Below are 18,484 nucleotides of genomic sequence, written 5' to 3' on the forward strand. Positions count from 1 at the left end.
TTGGTCTAAGTCTGCATCTGTGTGTGATTTGCTGGCCTAGGTTGCCAGCCTAGGGTGGACTACAACTGCCTTGACATGCGCAGTAGCCTGGGTTGGGCCCATTACTGCTGTGACAAGCATCCTTGTCAGCCCAAAAGAGGACTGACTAGAGTGTGCCTGCACAGTTCCATTGAGCGACAATTCCGACTGTCCAGGGCAGCCCCCCTTTGAGAAGACGTATGCCACAGTGGACCCCCTCTATGGTCACCACTGCTGGACTTCTGGGCCAAATTCTGAAGGTTAAAAGTTTGACCAGGATGACACACTTTGTGTATCCTCCAAACTCCACTACAGTGTCGTCTTCGGCCTAAAATCACACCTATGTCCCCCTCATCTGCCAACTGATATTATTCAATGCGTCTTCGTTTTTCTAGGTGCTTTATATCTTCAAGCATTAAAACAAATTCTCCAGTTACCCTTATCCCATTTTAATTGTTTTTGTGTCTTTTTACTTATTAAATTTGACTCTGTTTTAATAAGCTAGGAATTTTATTATTTGCTTGAACTAAAAACAAATTTCTCATGGGAATTGTCTTCTGTTTGTGCCATAACTAACAAAGATTAGGTAAAGTTTTACTGAGTTGTGCTGCGACCTAACTAAATCTTGTTTAAACCGGTAAGGGGGTCCCTTTGGTAAATTAATAACTTACTTCTGATAGCAGTGTTTTAAAATCGTTTATAGGTAGGTGTTTTCAGCATTCCACTACAGGCAAAAACTTCCCAAAAACATTTTTTACGTACAAAAACATTCACAAGTGCATTTATCACTTTTCTGAGGATGTCCAATGCTGGCGAACACTAATGAAAGAAAACTCACTGTAGCTATTTGTGGACCTGCTTGTACAATAATGTAAATACCAAAACTTCGTATGGAGTGAATCTTATATGCTTTTCTTGGGATGTTCTGTTACAAATAGGTAAAGAAATTGATATAGCATAGATATTGATGGTGTTCATTCCCTGCAGAGCTTTAATGCTTTTTTCGTTCATTTCATAATAGCATTCCGTACTTTGAAACGAGCGCTGCTACAGGACGAAATGTAGAAAAGGCTGTGGAAACGCTCCTGGACTTAATCATGAAGCGGATGGAACAATGTGTTGACAAAACCCAAGTACCTGAAGCAGTGAATGGAGGGACGTCTGGTAAACTCGATCCAGTGAAAGCGGATGAGAAGAAATGTGCATGCTAAGCACCCCTGAAATTGTGCCAATCGGATAAAGATGTTACCACAAATGACAAAATGGCAGCCGTGATGGGCCTCGCGCAGAACTCGCTACAGCATTTCATAGAGTTGATTTAATTTGGAAAGATGTTTTTTTCAGTGCCCTCCGTGAAGAGTTGTGCTGGAATCAAGTTTCCCAACATGGGCCAAACCCCGCAGGGGAGTTAGAGGGAGGGAGGGGTTCTTGCCTAGTTACATATTGGATATGACATGTAGGTAATTAGAAACCTTATTTAATAAAACGGTGGTGTGCGCAAGAGTAAGATGGAAATGCAAAAAAGAATATAATTGTGTTTATTTGTAGTTTTGATTTACAATGCATCACCTGTTGTGGTTATGCTAGCAGTAACTGTTTTTATCGAATGACCTACGTGTGCGAAGCAGGACCAAGCTATGAATCTGTCCTGGGTAACTCACCACCACTGTTTAGTACGGTGCTTTACATTTTGTATGATATCAGGGAAACATTCCATGCATTTGCTTTGGTTGCCATAGTGATTACTGAAAGGGTTCATCGACCAGTGCTTACAAAGTGTTACCAAACACACTGGATACTAAACACATCATTTAAGGTGCAAATGAAGTTCCAGTTTTGCCAAATTAAAATATACGTATTTGAGGTGTGGGGAATAGATACTGAAATACAATTTTTTGTGTGTGCCGGATATCCTAGTCTTTGCCATAGGTTGGCCCACTTGGCCTTTGACGAAGAAGCAGACCTTGATCAGATTTCATTTCTCAAAGTTTCTTGATGCTAGGGCCCAGGAGTCCCACAGGATAATGGAGCCACGTTGCCCAGATGCTTGCGAGATGGCAGTCGTTCATTTGAGTCGGACAAACACTTGCGTGCCAACTACTCACATCTCATAGACCCTCACCCTTACAGGCAGGGATTTCCCACATTAACAAGTGCCCTTCCTTGGGACACTCCGCTATGAAGGCTACTTGTTACAGATCTGTGTGTACTACTTCCTACTGGCACACCTTTCTGCTCTTTGAATGAGACGCATGTATGCAACATTTCAGACAGAATTCCTGTGCATTGCTCATTTTGTTTCTTAACGTTGGTATGTAAATTACAATTTCAAGTGACTTTTGAGAGACTGGATGTTCGTTCCCAACAACTTTAAGTGAGACAGGATCTAGACTGTTACTTATTTGATGAATTTTGTTTAGTAACACATTACAGTCTTTCTTGCTTCATATACTTCCTGTTTAAGGCTATGTTTCCATTTGCACAGTTAAAAGTAATGGCTCGAATGGGGAAGTGTTGATCACCTTCTGTCCACGTTTGGTCGTTCCGCATATAGCAGAAAAGCACTTCGTCCTCCTTAACAGAATACCGCGTACCATTCAAGGTTCCTTAAGTAATGTACATATAAAGTTAAAAAGATGCGGTGCTGTACATTCCACTGCATGCTGCCAAGGATTGACCTGCACTGTACCGTGGGCTCTCTGGGTATTGCATCTTGCTCGTCCCTTACAGATGCGGTTCGGGGTTTGTTTCCAGATTGGTTGCACCAAAATCCTAAATTTAGCAAGAACCAAGTATTATTTTGACATTTGGGGACTTGGAAGTGCTCATTTCATTTAATTACATTTATGCTCTCTCTTAAATTTGTTTTCAGATCTGTCAGTGACATTAAATTCTAATGACATTACATTTCAATGTTAAAATACGTAGCAAAGTTTCCCTTGCACAATAATGTTAACCATAATCAGGTAACGGGTGCAAACGTTCTGGATTTCATGGCTTAGTTTCTGGCATGTGGTGGCTCATCGGTACGATTTGTAAGAAACCGACAGTTTTTGTAGCAATTCTATATGGAAAAATAAACGTATTTTGATTTAAAGAGTGTGCACATTAAACTGTTATGCTAAAACCACACTACAGCATCGGGCTGTAGTGTAAAGTATTGTCTAAGCGTTGTGCAGGCTTCGTTTTCTTTGTTCCACTTCTTCACACTGGACTTCGTGATAGATTTTAGAAGTTGTAATGAGGCAGAATAGAGTTAATGTCCAACAATCCAGAAATGTCATTCCTCAATGGGATGTGACTGTTTTCTACACACGCTGCTATTTGCGAAGACATTATCGGTCCTCTGAGTGATTCCTGAAGTTGCTATTTTTATATCAACGACCATCATGATATTTAATGTGAACAAGCGTTTGTTTATTGCAGTGCTAACACCATATGAGTTTTCAAACTTACAAATATATTCTTTGGTATTTCTATATTTTTGTATTTTATTTAATATGCGGTTCTCAGACCAAACATACATTCAAGGTATGCGTAGGATTTTTCAATATATATGTATCTCGTAGTCTTTTTTTTTTTCTCCATTTCTATGCAATCTTATCAGCTTGTCTGTGTGAATTTAATTGACGATTGTTTATTGTAGAAGGAACACTGGATTCATGGAATACAGCATTATCTCACTGATATCCCACGACAGTGCATGGTCATTGCACAGGGGTTACAATTGCAGAGCTTAGGGGGTGCAAAAACATAGAAATAAATGATTGGGTACTGCTACCGATGAACAAAATTAACTGTTTTAGATACAAGCCCTTTTACATCCCATAATTTTTAGTTAAATAATGTGTGATTGTGCCGATTTGCTGTAACGTTCGACAGGATCGAAAATGGCAGTACTTTCTTGTGCTCTTGTTTGAAATGTGGTCTTATGGAGACTTATATTTTGCTATTGCTTTACTGAGGAGAGTGCAGGAAATCAGTTCAGTGGTTCAATATATGCTTTCAGGATAGGCTTGATTGGCATAGAAGCTTCAAGTGTCTCACAAATGTCCTCATTGGCAGTGGTGTAACAATAACCCCCGCAACCCCTGCGGGGTGGCCTGCACTGTGCACAGGCTCCTGGCCTGAGAGCTCCTGACTGGGTCCGGAGCGTGGGGCAAGGGCAGTTTTAGGGCGGTGCAGCCAGTGCCTCGATTTTGGTGTGGGCACTGTGTTTAAAAGTAACTTGTGGGTTTAGAACACTGAACTTGTGCAGGCAACAAAAAAAAATGTCAAGATGACTGGTGATTAATGGTACTGCCGGTGAGGAATCCGAATTTAGTCAAGTGGGAGTTTTTACTCATCATTAAGTAGTGCGGAGGAATAATGTACCTGCTGCAAATAACATGTACCATGCAGATCACAAAACTGGGCGTGAACTATAAGTAGAGCTTTGAAAAGGGGTAACAAAATGTGTGTTGGAGAGGGGCTATGGAGAGGTGAGGGGCACTGTTGGAGAGTGGTAGTGAGGGAATTTGTGAAGAAAGAGGCCATGGGGGGCACAAGACTGTCGCACCAGGCACCACCAGCGCTAAGGCCGGCCCTGCATGGGGGTGGCCCCCGTCAAGTTTCATGACACCACTGCTCATTGGAAGAAAGTCTACAAGTATATCATAGTCTCCGTATGGGAAAGCTTGTTTCGTGACATGATTGCAGCATTCTGTGAGTTTTACATTGGGCAGTCAGGTTGTATGCATGGATTACTTTTTCTGTCACACCACTTCAAGGGTTATTTTTGTATATTTGCTGCAGAGATTAAATGAGGATTCTATAGGTGGTTATGTTGTACAATGTCAGGCCATTTCTGATGCATGCATTCTTTGCTTCATGCTCTCTTTGAATAACAGTGAAGCCAGTAATCTAGTTCAATGTATCAGCAACCGAATGCCATATGTTCTGTATTTCCATGTGGCATGAACCCATCAGGATATATTTAAAAATTCAGAAATAGCAAATGTCTCTTTTCAATCTCTTTTGCTTTATCTCTTGCAATGAAATATAGTTTGAGTGGCTTCTCCTTTCTACTGCACGTTTCCATTGGCAATAATGTTCAAAATTTGTATTGGTAGGACAATGGATTAAAACATTGGTTTCAGTTTTCCCTGTTCAACTGAGTTGTAAATCTGCTAAGGGCAGATTTGCAGGCTGTGGGTCCCATTTATGATTAGGCTGTCAGATAGATCTCACAAGATTTTTAAGTAGCAGAGGTATTTAGGGACAAAGTTAACACCTCGTAGCTGAAACTTGGCTGAAGACTGACAATCACCTGGGCTGGATGAGCCAATCAAGTGGTGGCTGACATGCCTTACTGTTAAAACATAGTACGTGTTATAATCATTATTGATTTCATAATTAGAGGTGCAAGTCAGTTTTTCACTTTCTGTATCATGCAGCAAAGGGGGTTACATTTCTAATAAATTGGCAGCATGCTCCATAGAGAGTGGTACACAAACATCCAGCGACTTGGCTTCTGGAAAGTTTTATTTTTATTTTTTATTAAATGTGTGCATGCTACTTATGCATGCAGCAGTTGTTCTTCGTTAATTTTAGATTGTTGTGTTTTTAAGTTTCTTTGGTCCAGTTGTCAATCTTTCACAACAACAAACATCTGTTGGATGTTTGGAATTTTCTGGGATTAACACAGTTGGAGACTGGCGTCTGTCTTGTCGGTGATCATTGTATTGATTTGGTGTTTTCTTCTTCTAATTACTTATCAGATCATATGTCTTCTTATTCCCTGGCTTGATAATTTCTGCTATTATATTTATCACTAACCTTGCGTCAAATGATTTGCATAAATCTGTCCCAACTCTGGCATAAATACTGCTTTTGTAAAGTAAATAGTAACAATTCATTTAACTCATAAAATAAACAGCCAGAGTTTAGACCTGGGCCCTGATGCTCAAATGAATGAAGTCGCTTAACATTTGAGTTAGTAACGCCCAGGATACTATTGCTTCCATTACTACATCAGTGTTTCACTGTACTTTCCCAGGAGCTCCATTGTACCCTGTTATGTTACAAAAAGGACTGTGCCAATCATTAGAGTGCAATTCGTGTCTACCTTCTCCTTAAAAGCAAATTCAAGCTATTCCTCTGACTTAAAATATAAGACCAGGAGAGCCTGGTTTGGCAGTTCGGGCTCGACTGTTCCAATTGGAGCAGGGTCGAGACTGATTTGCATATAGCTGGGTCCAAACTGAGGTGATGTGGTGTGCAAGCTAACAACGGATTGGGATGAGGCCTGAGTAATTACCAGTCGCTGAGATTAATTCAAGAATTCCATCCATCACTTTTTTGTATACTGAAAAAATATAAGGCAAATATAAAGAAAGCTCACTGTCCACAATATGCTTCTGGAATAATGTCTCAGAATGCAACACGAGAATTGTGTATATTTTTAAATTATCTAAGGCTTCTATCTTGAGTATTTCAGTGTCTCAAACTCTATGAGATAATCTAGCTCCTTTTCTAACCACAAAACAACCACTCAGAATTCTTTTGAAGTTGGCTTTAAACTAGATACTGTTAAGCTGGAAGTTTTCTATGATCTGAACTTCCAGGATTTTAATGTAATATCTGTGGATTCGGCCTCTACATTGATTCAGATTGAGGAAAAGAAAGGACATGCTTGCCTTAAGCTTTTTGATTTTGCTGTACTGCCCAGACTAATTGGTAATAACACCAATCAATATTTAAATTGATCATTCAGTTCAATTAGGATCACCACTTGATCCTCGTCCTGCAATCCATCATTTCTCCTAAAGTAGCAAACAATTTTAAGTTCTTTTCCAAGACTGTGTCTAGCACTTGAGCGCGTTCAATGATTACACCACTTGTAAAGAAGCCATGGGCCAATCCAACCATTAAAACAATTATTGACCTTTTTCAGTGCTCCCTTTTGTAAAAAAAAAATTGCTGAAAAAATGTCAGCTCACAACCATCAGCCTATATTAGAACTGTTAAGGGGCTTTATGTAGGTCAATCTAGATACAGAATATCCCATAGCACTGAGGCCGTGCTAACCTCAGTACAAAATTATCTTTACGTGATCTTTGTGATAATAGTAGCTTGGCAGCCTTCATTCTTTTGGGCCACTTTGATGCCTTCAATGCTGTGTGCCAACCTATAATGTTGAATAGACTGACATAGATCAGTATTGGAGGCAAAGCCATAAGTTGGCTTATCTCTTTTCTCCCTAAATGCAGGCAAGCTATGAAACTAGAACAGTTTATGCCTTCAGATCTAGCAGTTACGTGTGGAGTTCCCGAGTGATTTTTCATTGAGCCCTACATTTTTTAGCATTTGTGTTACCTTTAGCGAAAATGTATTCAGGCTATGATTTTAGAAGCTAAGCCACTTAGACACACATTGTGCCACAACTAGATGAAAATTAAGAAACTCGTATGAGCTATTTCCAAAACTGTATGATAGATGTTGTATGTTGTATAAGCCATACCAATCTTGCAAGGAAAAACATTCTCTTTGGTCATAACTTTGCTAATTAAAGAGTAGGTTAGTGGCTAAATGAGTTGGGAACTTGACCATCATTACTGATATTGGCCCATAACTTTAGAATTTTTATAACTCGCTCACCTATTCAAATCGTATTACAGAATGTCTTTGTACTGTATTGTGCTATTTGTCAAAAGGCTTATATTTCTTTCATGCATTCAATTGTTTGGTTCAAAACATGATTATTGCAATTACCTTTTTTTCGCTCACTAAGTACCTCATGCACCATCTTCAAACAGGTCAAAATTGTGCTGCGAGAATCCTATAAATGTTTGAAATCAGACTTACCCCTATTAGGAAAAAAAATGCAGTAATGACCCATTGGAAAGTAAGCATCCTTTAGACTTCTGCATGTCTCATTAAACATTATAGGCTGCAGGAGAAAGACCAGTATCTGATGTTTTTCTTCCATTCTACAGCTTCTTGTACACTGTCCCCAAAATAAAAGAACTTTAAATTGAAGCTACTCTTTTTTTTCCATAACAAACGTGCACAATCTGGAACTCTCTTCCATTGCAAATTTACACTATGAACAATCATCTTCTGTTCTTGAATTCCTTGCAAACCGATCTTAATTGTGTAATGTTGCCTCAGTTGCATTTGACTGCTAGTGCCAGAGCACCTGAATATACTTCATACATTACTTCAAGAAACAATTATGCAATTATTATGCAGTCATTTCTTTGTGAACAAAATCAATACTGCTGTGCACAAATTATCTTTCAGCATTTGTTTTGTAAATGTTTGTGTAGATGAATCAAGAGTATCAATAGCTTCTCAGTAGTGACACCAATATATTAATTTTCTGTTCTTTATTTCTTCAGGGGATACATATTTTGATCCATAAATATTCACCTCCCCTCCTTCATACATTGCACAAAATATTTGACTTGTGTAGAATCTCCTCCCAAATTTCAATGAAATATTTGAGTGTTCTCTCCCTAATCTTAATTATGTAGAAATGCACACCCATCTGGCTTTGCCTCCTATCAAATGCAAAGTCTAAATGTAATTGAAAATGTGGTAGCCAGCAGTGTAGCTATGATTCCATTTACAACACATGTGAAATATATTCTACCTACTTTACACTAGCTTACAAAGACACTTTGAATGTCATTAAAAATCCCCAGCACTAGTTTGCAAGATTGTGTATGAGAACCTTTCATAGCATCTAAAAAAACATAATTGTGATTGTAGTATACCTCAAGACAGCTGTGCTCCAGTGGCACACATTTTAAGTCCGAATCCAAAAGATAAAGTGCCCCAGAGGAGGAGGCCATTTTTTTCTCTTAAACTGCTGCACGTGTATGAATCAAATAATTCACTAAATCTAGAAGAAGAGTTGACTTTCAGAAACTCTATTAAGACTGCACTGTTGAGAGTTCACATTTATCTCACTGTGAAAATGCATGTGCGCCTCCAGGTTTGAGAAACCTGTACATATGGAATGTGGTGTTTGGAACTACAGTGCAGACGTTCCGTTTTTTGTGTTTTAGGTATTCCATTCAATATTAGGGTTCTGATGACATACCTGAATATTCTGTGCTTTGCAATCTATATTTAGCTTAACAATACATTCTTAAATCTGCAATATATCATGCAGATGGATCGCAATAGACCTAGGACTTGTGAATGCCTTGCTACCTGTGCCCGTAAGTGTGAAGTGCTATAAATCCACTATAGGACACTTTTAAAGTGTTTTTGATGTAATCCGGAGTTTCAAGACCTAGAAACACCAGACATGCAATCACCTCAGTCACCTGCCAAATACTAAGTCAACTTAAGTGTTTCCTTCTATTACCATAGGGCAGGGAGAACATTCATAAATTCCACTTTTAACTCCCCAGTGTTGTTAACCTCTACCTCCAGGCATAAGCAGTTGCAAAGACTTCAAGCATGTAGAGTAGGACAGCACGCCTTGTTTATGTATTTTAAATGTGAAACTCAGTTTCTTTAACGGATATCGTTACGTCCACTACAATTCAATTAAAGGGTGATTTTTGAAAACCCTGTGCCTCGTGTATATGTCACTATGGGAGCCCGATAGTACATATGAGAAAACATAACATTTTTCATTTCAGGTCAATCACTGCCTTTTGGTTTTTCCCAAATTGTGGTTCAAGTAGATATGTGGTCTGAGGTTTACTTTTCAGTCTTCTTCCCTTAGGCAGTCCAAAATCTACAACAGTGCTGCAAATTTGGAACACACTAAAGATTTGCCTAACTAAACAATATGCCTCTCTTATTGATTTGTAGCTTATTGCTGGTGCCTTGAAAGTTTGTCATATGTGTCTGCAAATGATTAAGTTGCTGGTGTGTGTGTGTCAAATTAGCAATGGTTGGAGAAGGTTAGTGAAGTACTTTACAAAGATTTCACGACTGGTTTTAAGCCTAGAGTATGCCCCCTTATCTGCCATTTTTTGTGTAAATGCACATCTTTTCAACAGATTGAGGAAGCACACTCGCCTATGCATTGCACTTTTTCATTTTTTAACAGTGTTTCATCTATTGCAATGAGACTCGTCCCCTAATAATTTACCTCCTTTAAAATTTGAAGAGCATACTGGTCATTTTGAGTATCCTTTGCTCCTTCCCAATGTGAGAATGGGTTACTGTCTTAGATCATGATGGTTGATTAAGTTATTTTGAACACTACCGGTTGAATAAAAAAATGCAGAGTTCAAATCTTGGACTCTAAAATCTATTACAGGTTTGACCACTGGTGGCAGACTGGATTTCTTAACCAAAATGTGCTGTCGTCTCACAGAATAGCTTAAGTAGGCAGACATTTGTACAAATCTTAACTGTACAGAATAGAACAATCCACATACAGCAACAATATACAACATCATAAGTTACAAACAAAGCAATCGGTCATACAAAAATGCACATTTTGATTAAGTAGAATATTTAGTTAAAAACATATAGAAAGATGAACAGAGCCCAAAATGGAGTTTATAACTGATTCAGTGCAAATATTCAGGCAGATACTTGCAAATACGTTTTGTAAACTTTGCCACCCAAACACATTTAAAATTTGAATCCTTAGTCAAGCACTCAGTGAAAGGGTTGTCCCATGTACGAATATCCCTAGGCCCTATTCCCTTGGCCTTAAGGAAATGGGCTAAAGTAACTTTCTGTTCACTACTATCAGACGAGGGCAAAGTAGCAAACTGTGCATGTGAGTCAAGACACCATAATCTTTCCTGATCCACAGAGTATAATACTCAAAGTAAAACTGTGCATTGGGGTACTTGATATTCCAAGCATTTCCTCTCTCTCTAACATAGCGTTACATAGCGTTCAGTACCCAAAGACCCATTTTTATTTGTCAGCCTTCCATGACAGATGGGGATCAGTGGTTTTAATGTTCTCACCGAGGACAATAATCCTTATTGTAGTGGCCTCCCCAACCTCTCTCAAGGAATAAGGCCACAAAGACTTAAAGTACCTGGTTGAATCATCTGTCTACCAATCATATGTCATCATCTCGGTAAGAGTAAAGTCAGATTTCCGAGAGTTGATTAGAAGATATTAGAGGAAACCTTTTAGACTCCGCCAGAGGAAGTTATCCTGAACTCTAGATGGATCAGTGGCTGTGTGAGGATCAGATGTACAAGTAACTATACAAGTTACATTGCTCATGATAATTTCAAGATGAGCTATTTCTGACTTAGGCCCCCAGTAGCACCCAATGTGAGAATCGTATAAACTGTGGTTTCAGGATATTTTAGCTTAAAAGTAAATAGAAAAAAATCTAGATCCTTGATTCAGGATTTATTTTTAATATTGTAACATTTACACGTTTAATGTTTTGAGTCTTAAAGGTATTCCTTAGTCATTTGCGTGCAGAATACACACCATTTTTCTCCATGCCCTTTTCGTTGTATTATGCATAGCAAGGTGCATAGTTATCATTTCATCGAGTAATGTATGGCTTAAGTCCAAGTACTGGCTTTCCTATTGTGTGCAAAACATTTTAGCGGGAGACCCTGATTGGAGTGTTTACATGCCCTGCTAGTATACATGCATCTGCATTAGAAATCAATGGAAAGTTTACATTTATTTTATTTTTTAAAGTTATACTAAAAGGTATTAACATCTGAATATTCTCCTTTAAATATACATTTGCTTAAACAAATGCTTTATTTAGCATAGTTACCTATCCCTGAACCTATAACCTCTATTGATTTTTGGTATATCATATATCTAGCTTCACTTGAAACCAACATATGAGCTTGTTGCGCCCAAAATAAGACCCAAGAAACTTGCAATAAAATGCTCAATGTAACAGCCACATTGGCAGACTTCCTACTTAGCTTTTCTAGCCTGCTGCCATGTCCCTTAGCGTTAATCTCTAAGTACTTATCTGAATTTTTAAGCCTTCTAATTCTGTGGCATTCTTATGTCACCTCTTCTTTGCAAGTGCTCAAAGTGTTTTTGTAGTATAGTGCTGCATGGTCATTCAAATAAAATAATTAAATTGAAATATTTGACGTTGTCTCTCATGATAAAACTATTATAAAATAAGTGTTTGTATGTGGCATGCATATTGACAAAATGTGCTTTTAGTTCGCACACACATAAAATGAGCCAAAAGTTAACTTGAGGGGCTGAATTAGATGTAGATGTAGTAGGGTTAATAAGTGAAATACTCCATCACCTTGACAGAGTAACTGTGCTCTGAATTTACAGATGTATGCTGCCATCACAGTGGTTTCTGTCAAGGCATTGAAAAAGTGCTGTGCGGCTCCATCAACGTGAAGATGCCCTACTACACTTTCATTATCCTTCCTTTATTTTATTTTTTTATATCTTCAAAAAATCCTAAAGCAGGATTTTGTTTTTGAAAATAATAAAAAGTTATTTTATCATGGCTTGGGTTTCATTAAAATGGTTTTACTTTCACTTACCGCCATGATTTGGATAGAAGTGTTTGAAAGTAAAAACTGTCCATTTGTCTGTCCATTCTAAATAGGGTAAGTGGCCAAATGTATGATGGGCCTTACTCCATCAGGCAGTCTGAGGTTATGTCAGTGGCGGAGACAGAGTAATCTCCATTGCTGGCATACTTAAGTTTCACCGACTCCAAATGAGACGGGTGTAACTTCAGTTTTGTCAAAAGGGTACTCAGTCGCCTTTGCGACGGAGCACTGTCTCCATCAAACTCTAAATCAGAGACTTAATCGGCAGATTAACTATTTTCATTTCTTCCTGTAAGATAGATCATGAATATAGACAGACATGGTTGCTGCTTTGGAAAGAGTGCTGAAAGTTGCTTTCCTGTGCAGACTTAAGTTTTTGCTCTCCACTCTTATGCTGTCCATTTAATAGACATGATAGTTTTTTCACATAAAGGTAATGCAATGCATAAAGGTAATGCAATGCAAACTCATGCAGTACCAATTTACAAGCACTTTAATTTCTGTAGTTTTGGTCATTTTCTATCGTGCTGTTCCTGTTTGCAAAATTCTTTTTGGGATAGTGAATCCACAGGTTCCAATTCCAGTGCCTTACATCACTTTGCTCATCTATTTCATCGCCTATTTTCCAATACTTCAACAGTCCTTGCAATTGTCAATACTTTCCCCTTTCCTTATATGTCCCCCATCTGGCTGAATGGCACAATGTTACCTGTTTATTTTTTCCCTCAGTTTTTCACATAAGTATGGGCTTAATTGTAATGTGCTGTTACCAAGAGGCAGACCATGGTAATGAAGAACACTTTTGATAAGCTAGATGAGCTCTTGCACCATGTTCAGTTTTTTTTCTGCGTTCAAATATTCAGTTTAAATGTGCAAAAAAGTGCCATCTGCTTGTCATGGTTCACAGTATTAAGATCTGTGAGTATTTACATGCTCCGTTGGATCTTGTGACTATGGAAACTCTGCAATTGTCTCAACCTTTACCCACTCATATGTTTGTGCATTGTAGGGCTGTCACTGTTCCAAGGGAAGGGATATGAGGGTGGTCATAATGAAATGACCAGAAACATACAAAGTTTTCACTCTATAGGTATTCACAAAATTTCTTAATGGGTTTTCACCCTCCGTTTCTACATCTACACTTGGTACCAAATTGGAGATTTCTCCACTTTGAAAATAATTTTTAGGGTGTTAAAAAAAAGTGGTAAAAGCGCGAATGCATTATCCACCACGCTAGCTTCTGCTGACCCTTCACCTGTATTTGAGTAGGATAAGAAATGAAAACCAGGATTTATGTAGATCTCCATTGGTACTGCTATGGATATTTGTCATTCCCTTAAATTTGAAATGATAGTCGTAGGATGAAATGTACAGTTTTATTAGACTTTTTGTGAACAAGCTCCGTAGGTGTACACCTGCTATTTTGTATCTATGCCAAACTCATCATCAAAATACTCTTCCACATTCTCTCATACACCAGCAGTCTGGTCTTCTATTTCCCCCTTACTTTCTGAAGTCATGGTTTGTATTTTGTGAAGGAATGTTGGGTGATTCTAACCCTTCCCTCCCCACCCCCCCCAAACTCGCTCCTAGTAAGAACATGCTATTTAAGTAAATGGTTTTGACTTTGACATAGTGTCCTCTTTCTCTACTGTCTCGGTCCACTCTTTTATCTTTTATTCAGAAAAATATTTGAACTCCACCTTCTTGTTTTGTGACTGTGGAGGATACTTAAAAACCTACCAAATCACCATCTCTTAGGAAATAATGAAATAAATTGGTTTCAGTTAACATTCTGTTTATCAAGATCCCTGCCTACACGAGTAAAAGGTTCTTAATGTGAACATATGTAACTCCGCCAAAGGAAATAGAAACACATGTACCATGTTTACTCTAAGATTAGGGAATCAACATGTCAGTATATTGGAAATTAATAGATACAACCAATTAGCATGAAGGGCAAAGATAAACACACTGATTGCCATTTTGAAGCTTTGGTAGAAGGGTTACTTCGCAATTTAAAAAGTATGCCCAAAGTAATTATAATGGTGCCACTTAATTTTTCAGTCATTAACTATTAATTACATCAAATTCTAAATTAACCTAACAGACTAGAGTGTACAAATTTCCTTTAAAAAATTACCGGTGCTGTATTGTACATTTAACTATATAATTTCATTGTTTCATGCACTTACCAACAAATAAATGGGTTAGAGTGTGAATGTGGAGTAGTAGACACTGCATGCAAGAGTCTTCTGTTGTAAACGGGGTCCTTTTCTATTTCTGCCTCACTCGTCCTGGAGCAGGATGGCTTCTTGCACCATTGGTGTTTTCCTGTTTCTGAACACTGCCAATAATATAAGCATCTTACTGTTTTATGATGCTTTTATCTGCTTCCCATTGAAGCCCTCCAAATGTATACACTAAGGGCCATATTTATGGGTTTTGTTGCAAAGGTCAGCGCAACAAGTGCGTCACAAGGAAAAGGCAGGAATATGCCATCACAGGTAAAGGGCAAGAATGTGCCATATGTATCCAATAAGGCACATTTCTGTCCCTTTCCCTCTGTGCTGGCGCCCTATTGGCTGTCTAGCAGCAACTCTGGCACCCTTGCATTATGGTGCAAAGGTGCCAGCATTGCATGCAGTATTGTTTTTGTGTAGGAATGGACACCTTCCTGCACAAAAACAATCATGAGAGGCATACTTTGTGTCTGCTGCAGGATTCCGCACACACAGAGGAAATAACAAGGAGAAATACAGATCTTGCTTCTCGTTATGCCGCTGCAGGGGAGGCATATTTTTGGTGCAGTCCCAGGTTTACCAGTATTGGCAAATCTGGAAATGCATCAAAAACCATGGGAGTTGTGTGGGAACACCCATAGAATTCTTTCCTTGCGCAGAGTAAGACAAACCCTTACTCCATATTTTTGAAGCTATTCAAAGCCATGCAAAGTGGCTTTACATGGCTTCAAAAATATGACTTAGTGGTTTGCACCATGCATGTAGCACGTTGCGTTGTGCAAGTATGGCTCTAACTGCTCATTAATATGCCTCTAAATCTTTGCATGCCTTACGAATGGATACAGTCAGCAGTAACATAAGGCATTGTCTGACCCACAAAAATCGTTTTTTTCCATAATATTTTAAGATGCCAGCTAATTGTTTATTCTCTATTGATCTTTTTGGTGGTCCTTAGCTCTCAGTAGCTGAATACATTATCATTCTAATTGTAGAATCATTATTCTTGTGATTCTTGGTTAGGAAATGTCTAACTGCTAGAAACAATGATCGCATAGGTTCCGAAACACAATAGCTGATGCCTGAGAATCTTAATCTCAAGATTATGGACTTTGGAGAGACTGAAACCGATGATGGATCTTCCAAGTCAGACCCAAACCATATTTACCCCTTTTTGATGAACAGGAATAATTTAATTGCATGACAAATAGTTTCAAAATGTGAGGATTGTAATTTGTGAATGATGCTACATGATTCAAGGGGCTCAGCTACAAAAGGCACAAGTTATGCTTATTGCTTTGGGAAAATAGTACATTACTGATTTGGAACAACTAATTGGATAATCTTAAATGATTTACAAAATTCGTAGACTACAAGTCATAAACAATTCTTAATAAATTTGTAATTTCATGTATGAAGTACCCTTGGTCTCCTTTGACATCGGTCAAGAAAAAATATATTTTCAGACAGAAACACCAAAGTAATTGCTTGTTACTTGTAATATAGTATGTTTAAAAACAAGTAAGCAAGATTTCTTTTAATGATGTTCCATGTGTGTTCTATAAAATTTCATAATGGAAAAAATATTATCTGAATGAGAGGAAGACACTCACAATCAGTTTTCTTTTTTGAGAGTGTTGTTTTATTAACATGGTATGCCCCTTCTATTTGTTGTGTCCTGCAAAAGAATCCACTTCTTCAAATACATTCCAAAGAAGCTCTTGCCTCCTACTGTAGCCTATTGCAAGAAATTCTAATTTAATCACAAGTAACTAGATTTTGACACAATTGCCTTATTATGCAGCAGTGTTTTTTCCCAAATACCCTATATCTGAGGTTTTTCATTCAGCCAAGATGAAAATAAAATATTTTATCCTAGAATATATCAGTACTTCAAAGTACTAAGCCTTTAACCTTCTGCTGATAATTTACTAATAGATATTTCAAATGAATCTTAATTCATGTCAAAATTGATGTATTTCCACAGAAAATAATTGTGTAATTTAAGATATTTTTGTCTATGAAAGCAGTGACTGCAAGTACATTTAGAAAATGTACTTGTTCTATTTGTGCTGTCATAGTTTGATACTATATGTATGTGCCCTTAAAATCGAATTATTTTGAAATTGGAGCAAAGATTTTATTAGCTACATTGTGATAGCAATCACATTTGTAAAAGGAATTGCTTTAAAATAGGTTGTGGTTTTGTTTTGACCCTAGTGAGTATGTTAAGAATGCGGGTGAATGGATTTGTACTTGTACATTGTATTTGTACAGGAAACATAGGCAAGCTTGTGTATTTTTCTATTCCGATACTATATCCTATCTTCATAAATTAAACAAGCTCATTTAATTAAGAAACCAACTCTAAAGTTCATAAAGTTAGCATTGTGAATCATGTTGTAATTTGAAAAAAATAATTTTCATGTGTCAGTTTTAATATAGCAAAGTCATGCACACCTCTTCAGCTATATATGTATTTTTATGTGAGCACATCAGTGATGTGCCATATGTTGTCAATGCCTAAAAGCGAAGGTTGTAAATCAGACATTTTCATGAAGCATGCAGTGAAGTCAGCATGTTTCAGCCAATGATACTCATCCACATACGTTTTGTTACTGAAGACAGGTATCACTTGTGTTTCTGTAAACACATTTTAAAAAGTATAATACTAAGTCCATTAATGTATCTTAAACAAATCTTCCCCATGTGCCTGTTTTTCCAGAGCATGTTTCTGTGTATTTTGTTTGGTCTTCGCAACAGATTTGTAAATGTTATGCTTAATTAAATGAATGTGATTTGACACTTGACCCTCCTGATCACAGTACTTTATTCTGTATTTATCTTTGATAGAGTGTGGTGCCTGCACAACAATGCTATGTTACTATTGAGTTGTAGCAAAGTACTTGTAGCTTCAAAAACTATATTGTCAAATGATTTACTGGTGTCTGGGTTTGTATAATATGGTCGAGGAATGTATCATGTGATTGAGTTTCTGCAATGTTCTTTTCCAAATAAAAGAAAAACATTTTTTTAGTTCTGGTTGTCTGTTCTTCCAAAATATGGCCTTTTAAGGTTTCAATATGCCTCAAATGTATATGAAAAGATCAGAAAAAACACTACATATATAGAAGATTTTTCTCTACATTTTTTTACAATAATGTTATGTGACCTATTGCCTAGTAATTGTAACATAATCGGGAGGCATTGTGATTTTCTGTTATTGTTGAGCACCTGGCACATGGCTTTAGCAAATTTAGAGACTCTTCTATTTAGCTTCTGAGGACCTAGGTAAGGTGTGTGACTAGTCTTATTATCTTTTTTCTTCAAATTTTATTTGCATAACAGTAATGCTCAAGGACCTTAGAGCTCAATCCCTCAAGATACATACAAAAATGACCTCTCCAGGAAGTCTCTCCAAAGTCTGTCGAATTACAATAATATATGAAATACTGACGACAAAAATATATGAAGGAAGAACACGGACAACTAAATTCTAGTCCTAAATCATATTGAATACTGATCATATCGAATACTGATAATATGTTATAATACTTCCCTTGGTGTTTGTACGCATGGCCCTACATTCTAGTTTATTTAGATAGTTTTAAATGCACCAACTAGTTTTCAATCGTTTGCATTGTTTTTTATCAAGCTTTCAAAATCTGCTTATTTAGCAACTACCATAACTCAAAATATTCAAGTCACTCAACCAAAACTAGGATATTAGCCATATAATTGAAA

General features: G+C 37.5%; 1 protein-coding gene across 4 annotated transcripts in view; it reads left to right on the top strand.

Annotated features, from left to right (window-relative positions):
• The window catches only part of RAB27B (RAB27B, member RAS oncogene family), a 462,762-nt gene extending 444,986 nt beyond the window's left edge, over nucleotides 1–17,776 (top strand). For all 4 annotated transcript variants that reach the window (XM_069219601.1, XM_069219610.1, XM_069219615.1 and 1 more), the window contains one exon: nucleotides 1,040–17,776. In XM_069219601.1, coding sequence (XP_069075702.1) covers nucleotides 1,040–1,229 — 190 coding nt within the window. In that variant the 3' untranslated portion in view covers nucleotides 1,230–17,776. The remainder of the gene's footprint in view (nucleotides 1–1,039) is intronic.
• The last annotated feature ends 708 nt before the right edge of the window (nucleotides 17,777–18,484 follow it).

Source organism: Pleurodeles waltl, chromosome 1_1 (assembly GCF_031143425.1).
Source record: "Pleurodeles waltl isolate 20211129_DDA chromosome 1_1, aPleWal1.hap1.20221129, whole genome shotgun sequence".
Classification (NCBI taxonomy): Eukaryota; Metazoa; Chordata; class Amphibia; order Caudata; family Salamandridae; genus Pleurodeles; species Pleurodeles waltl.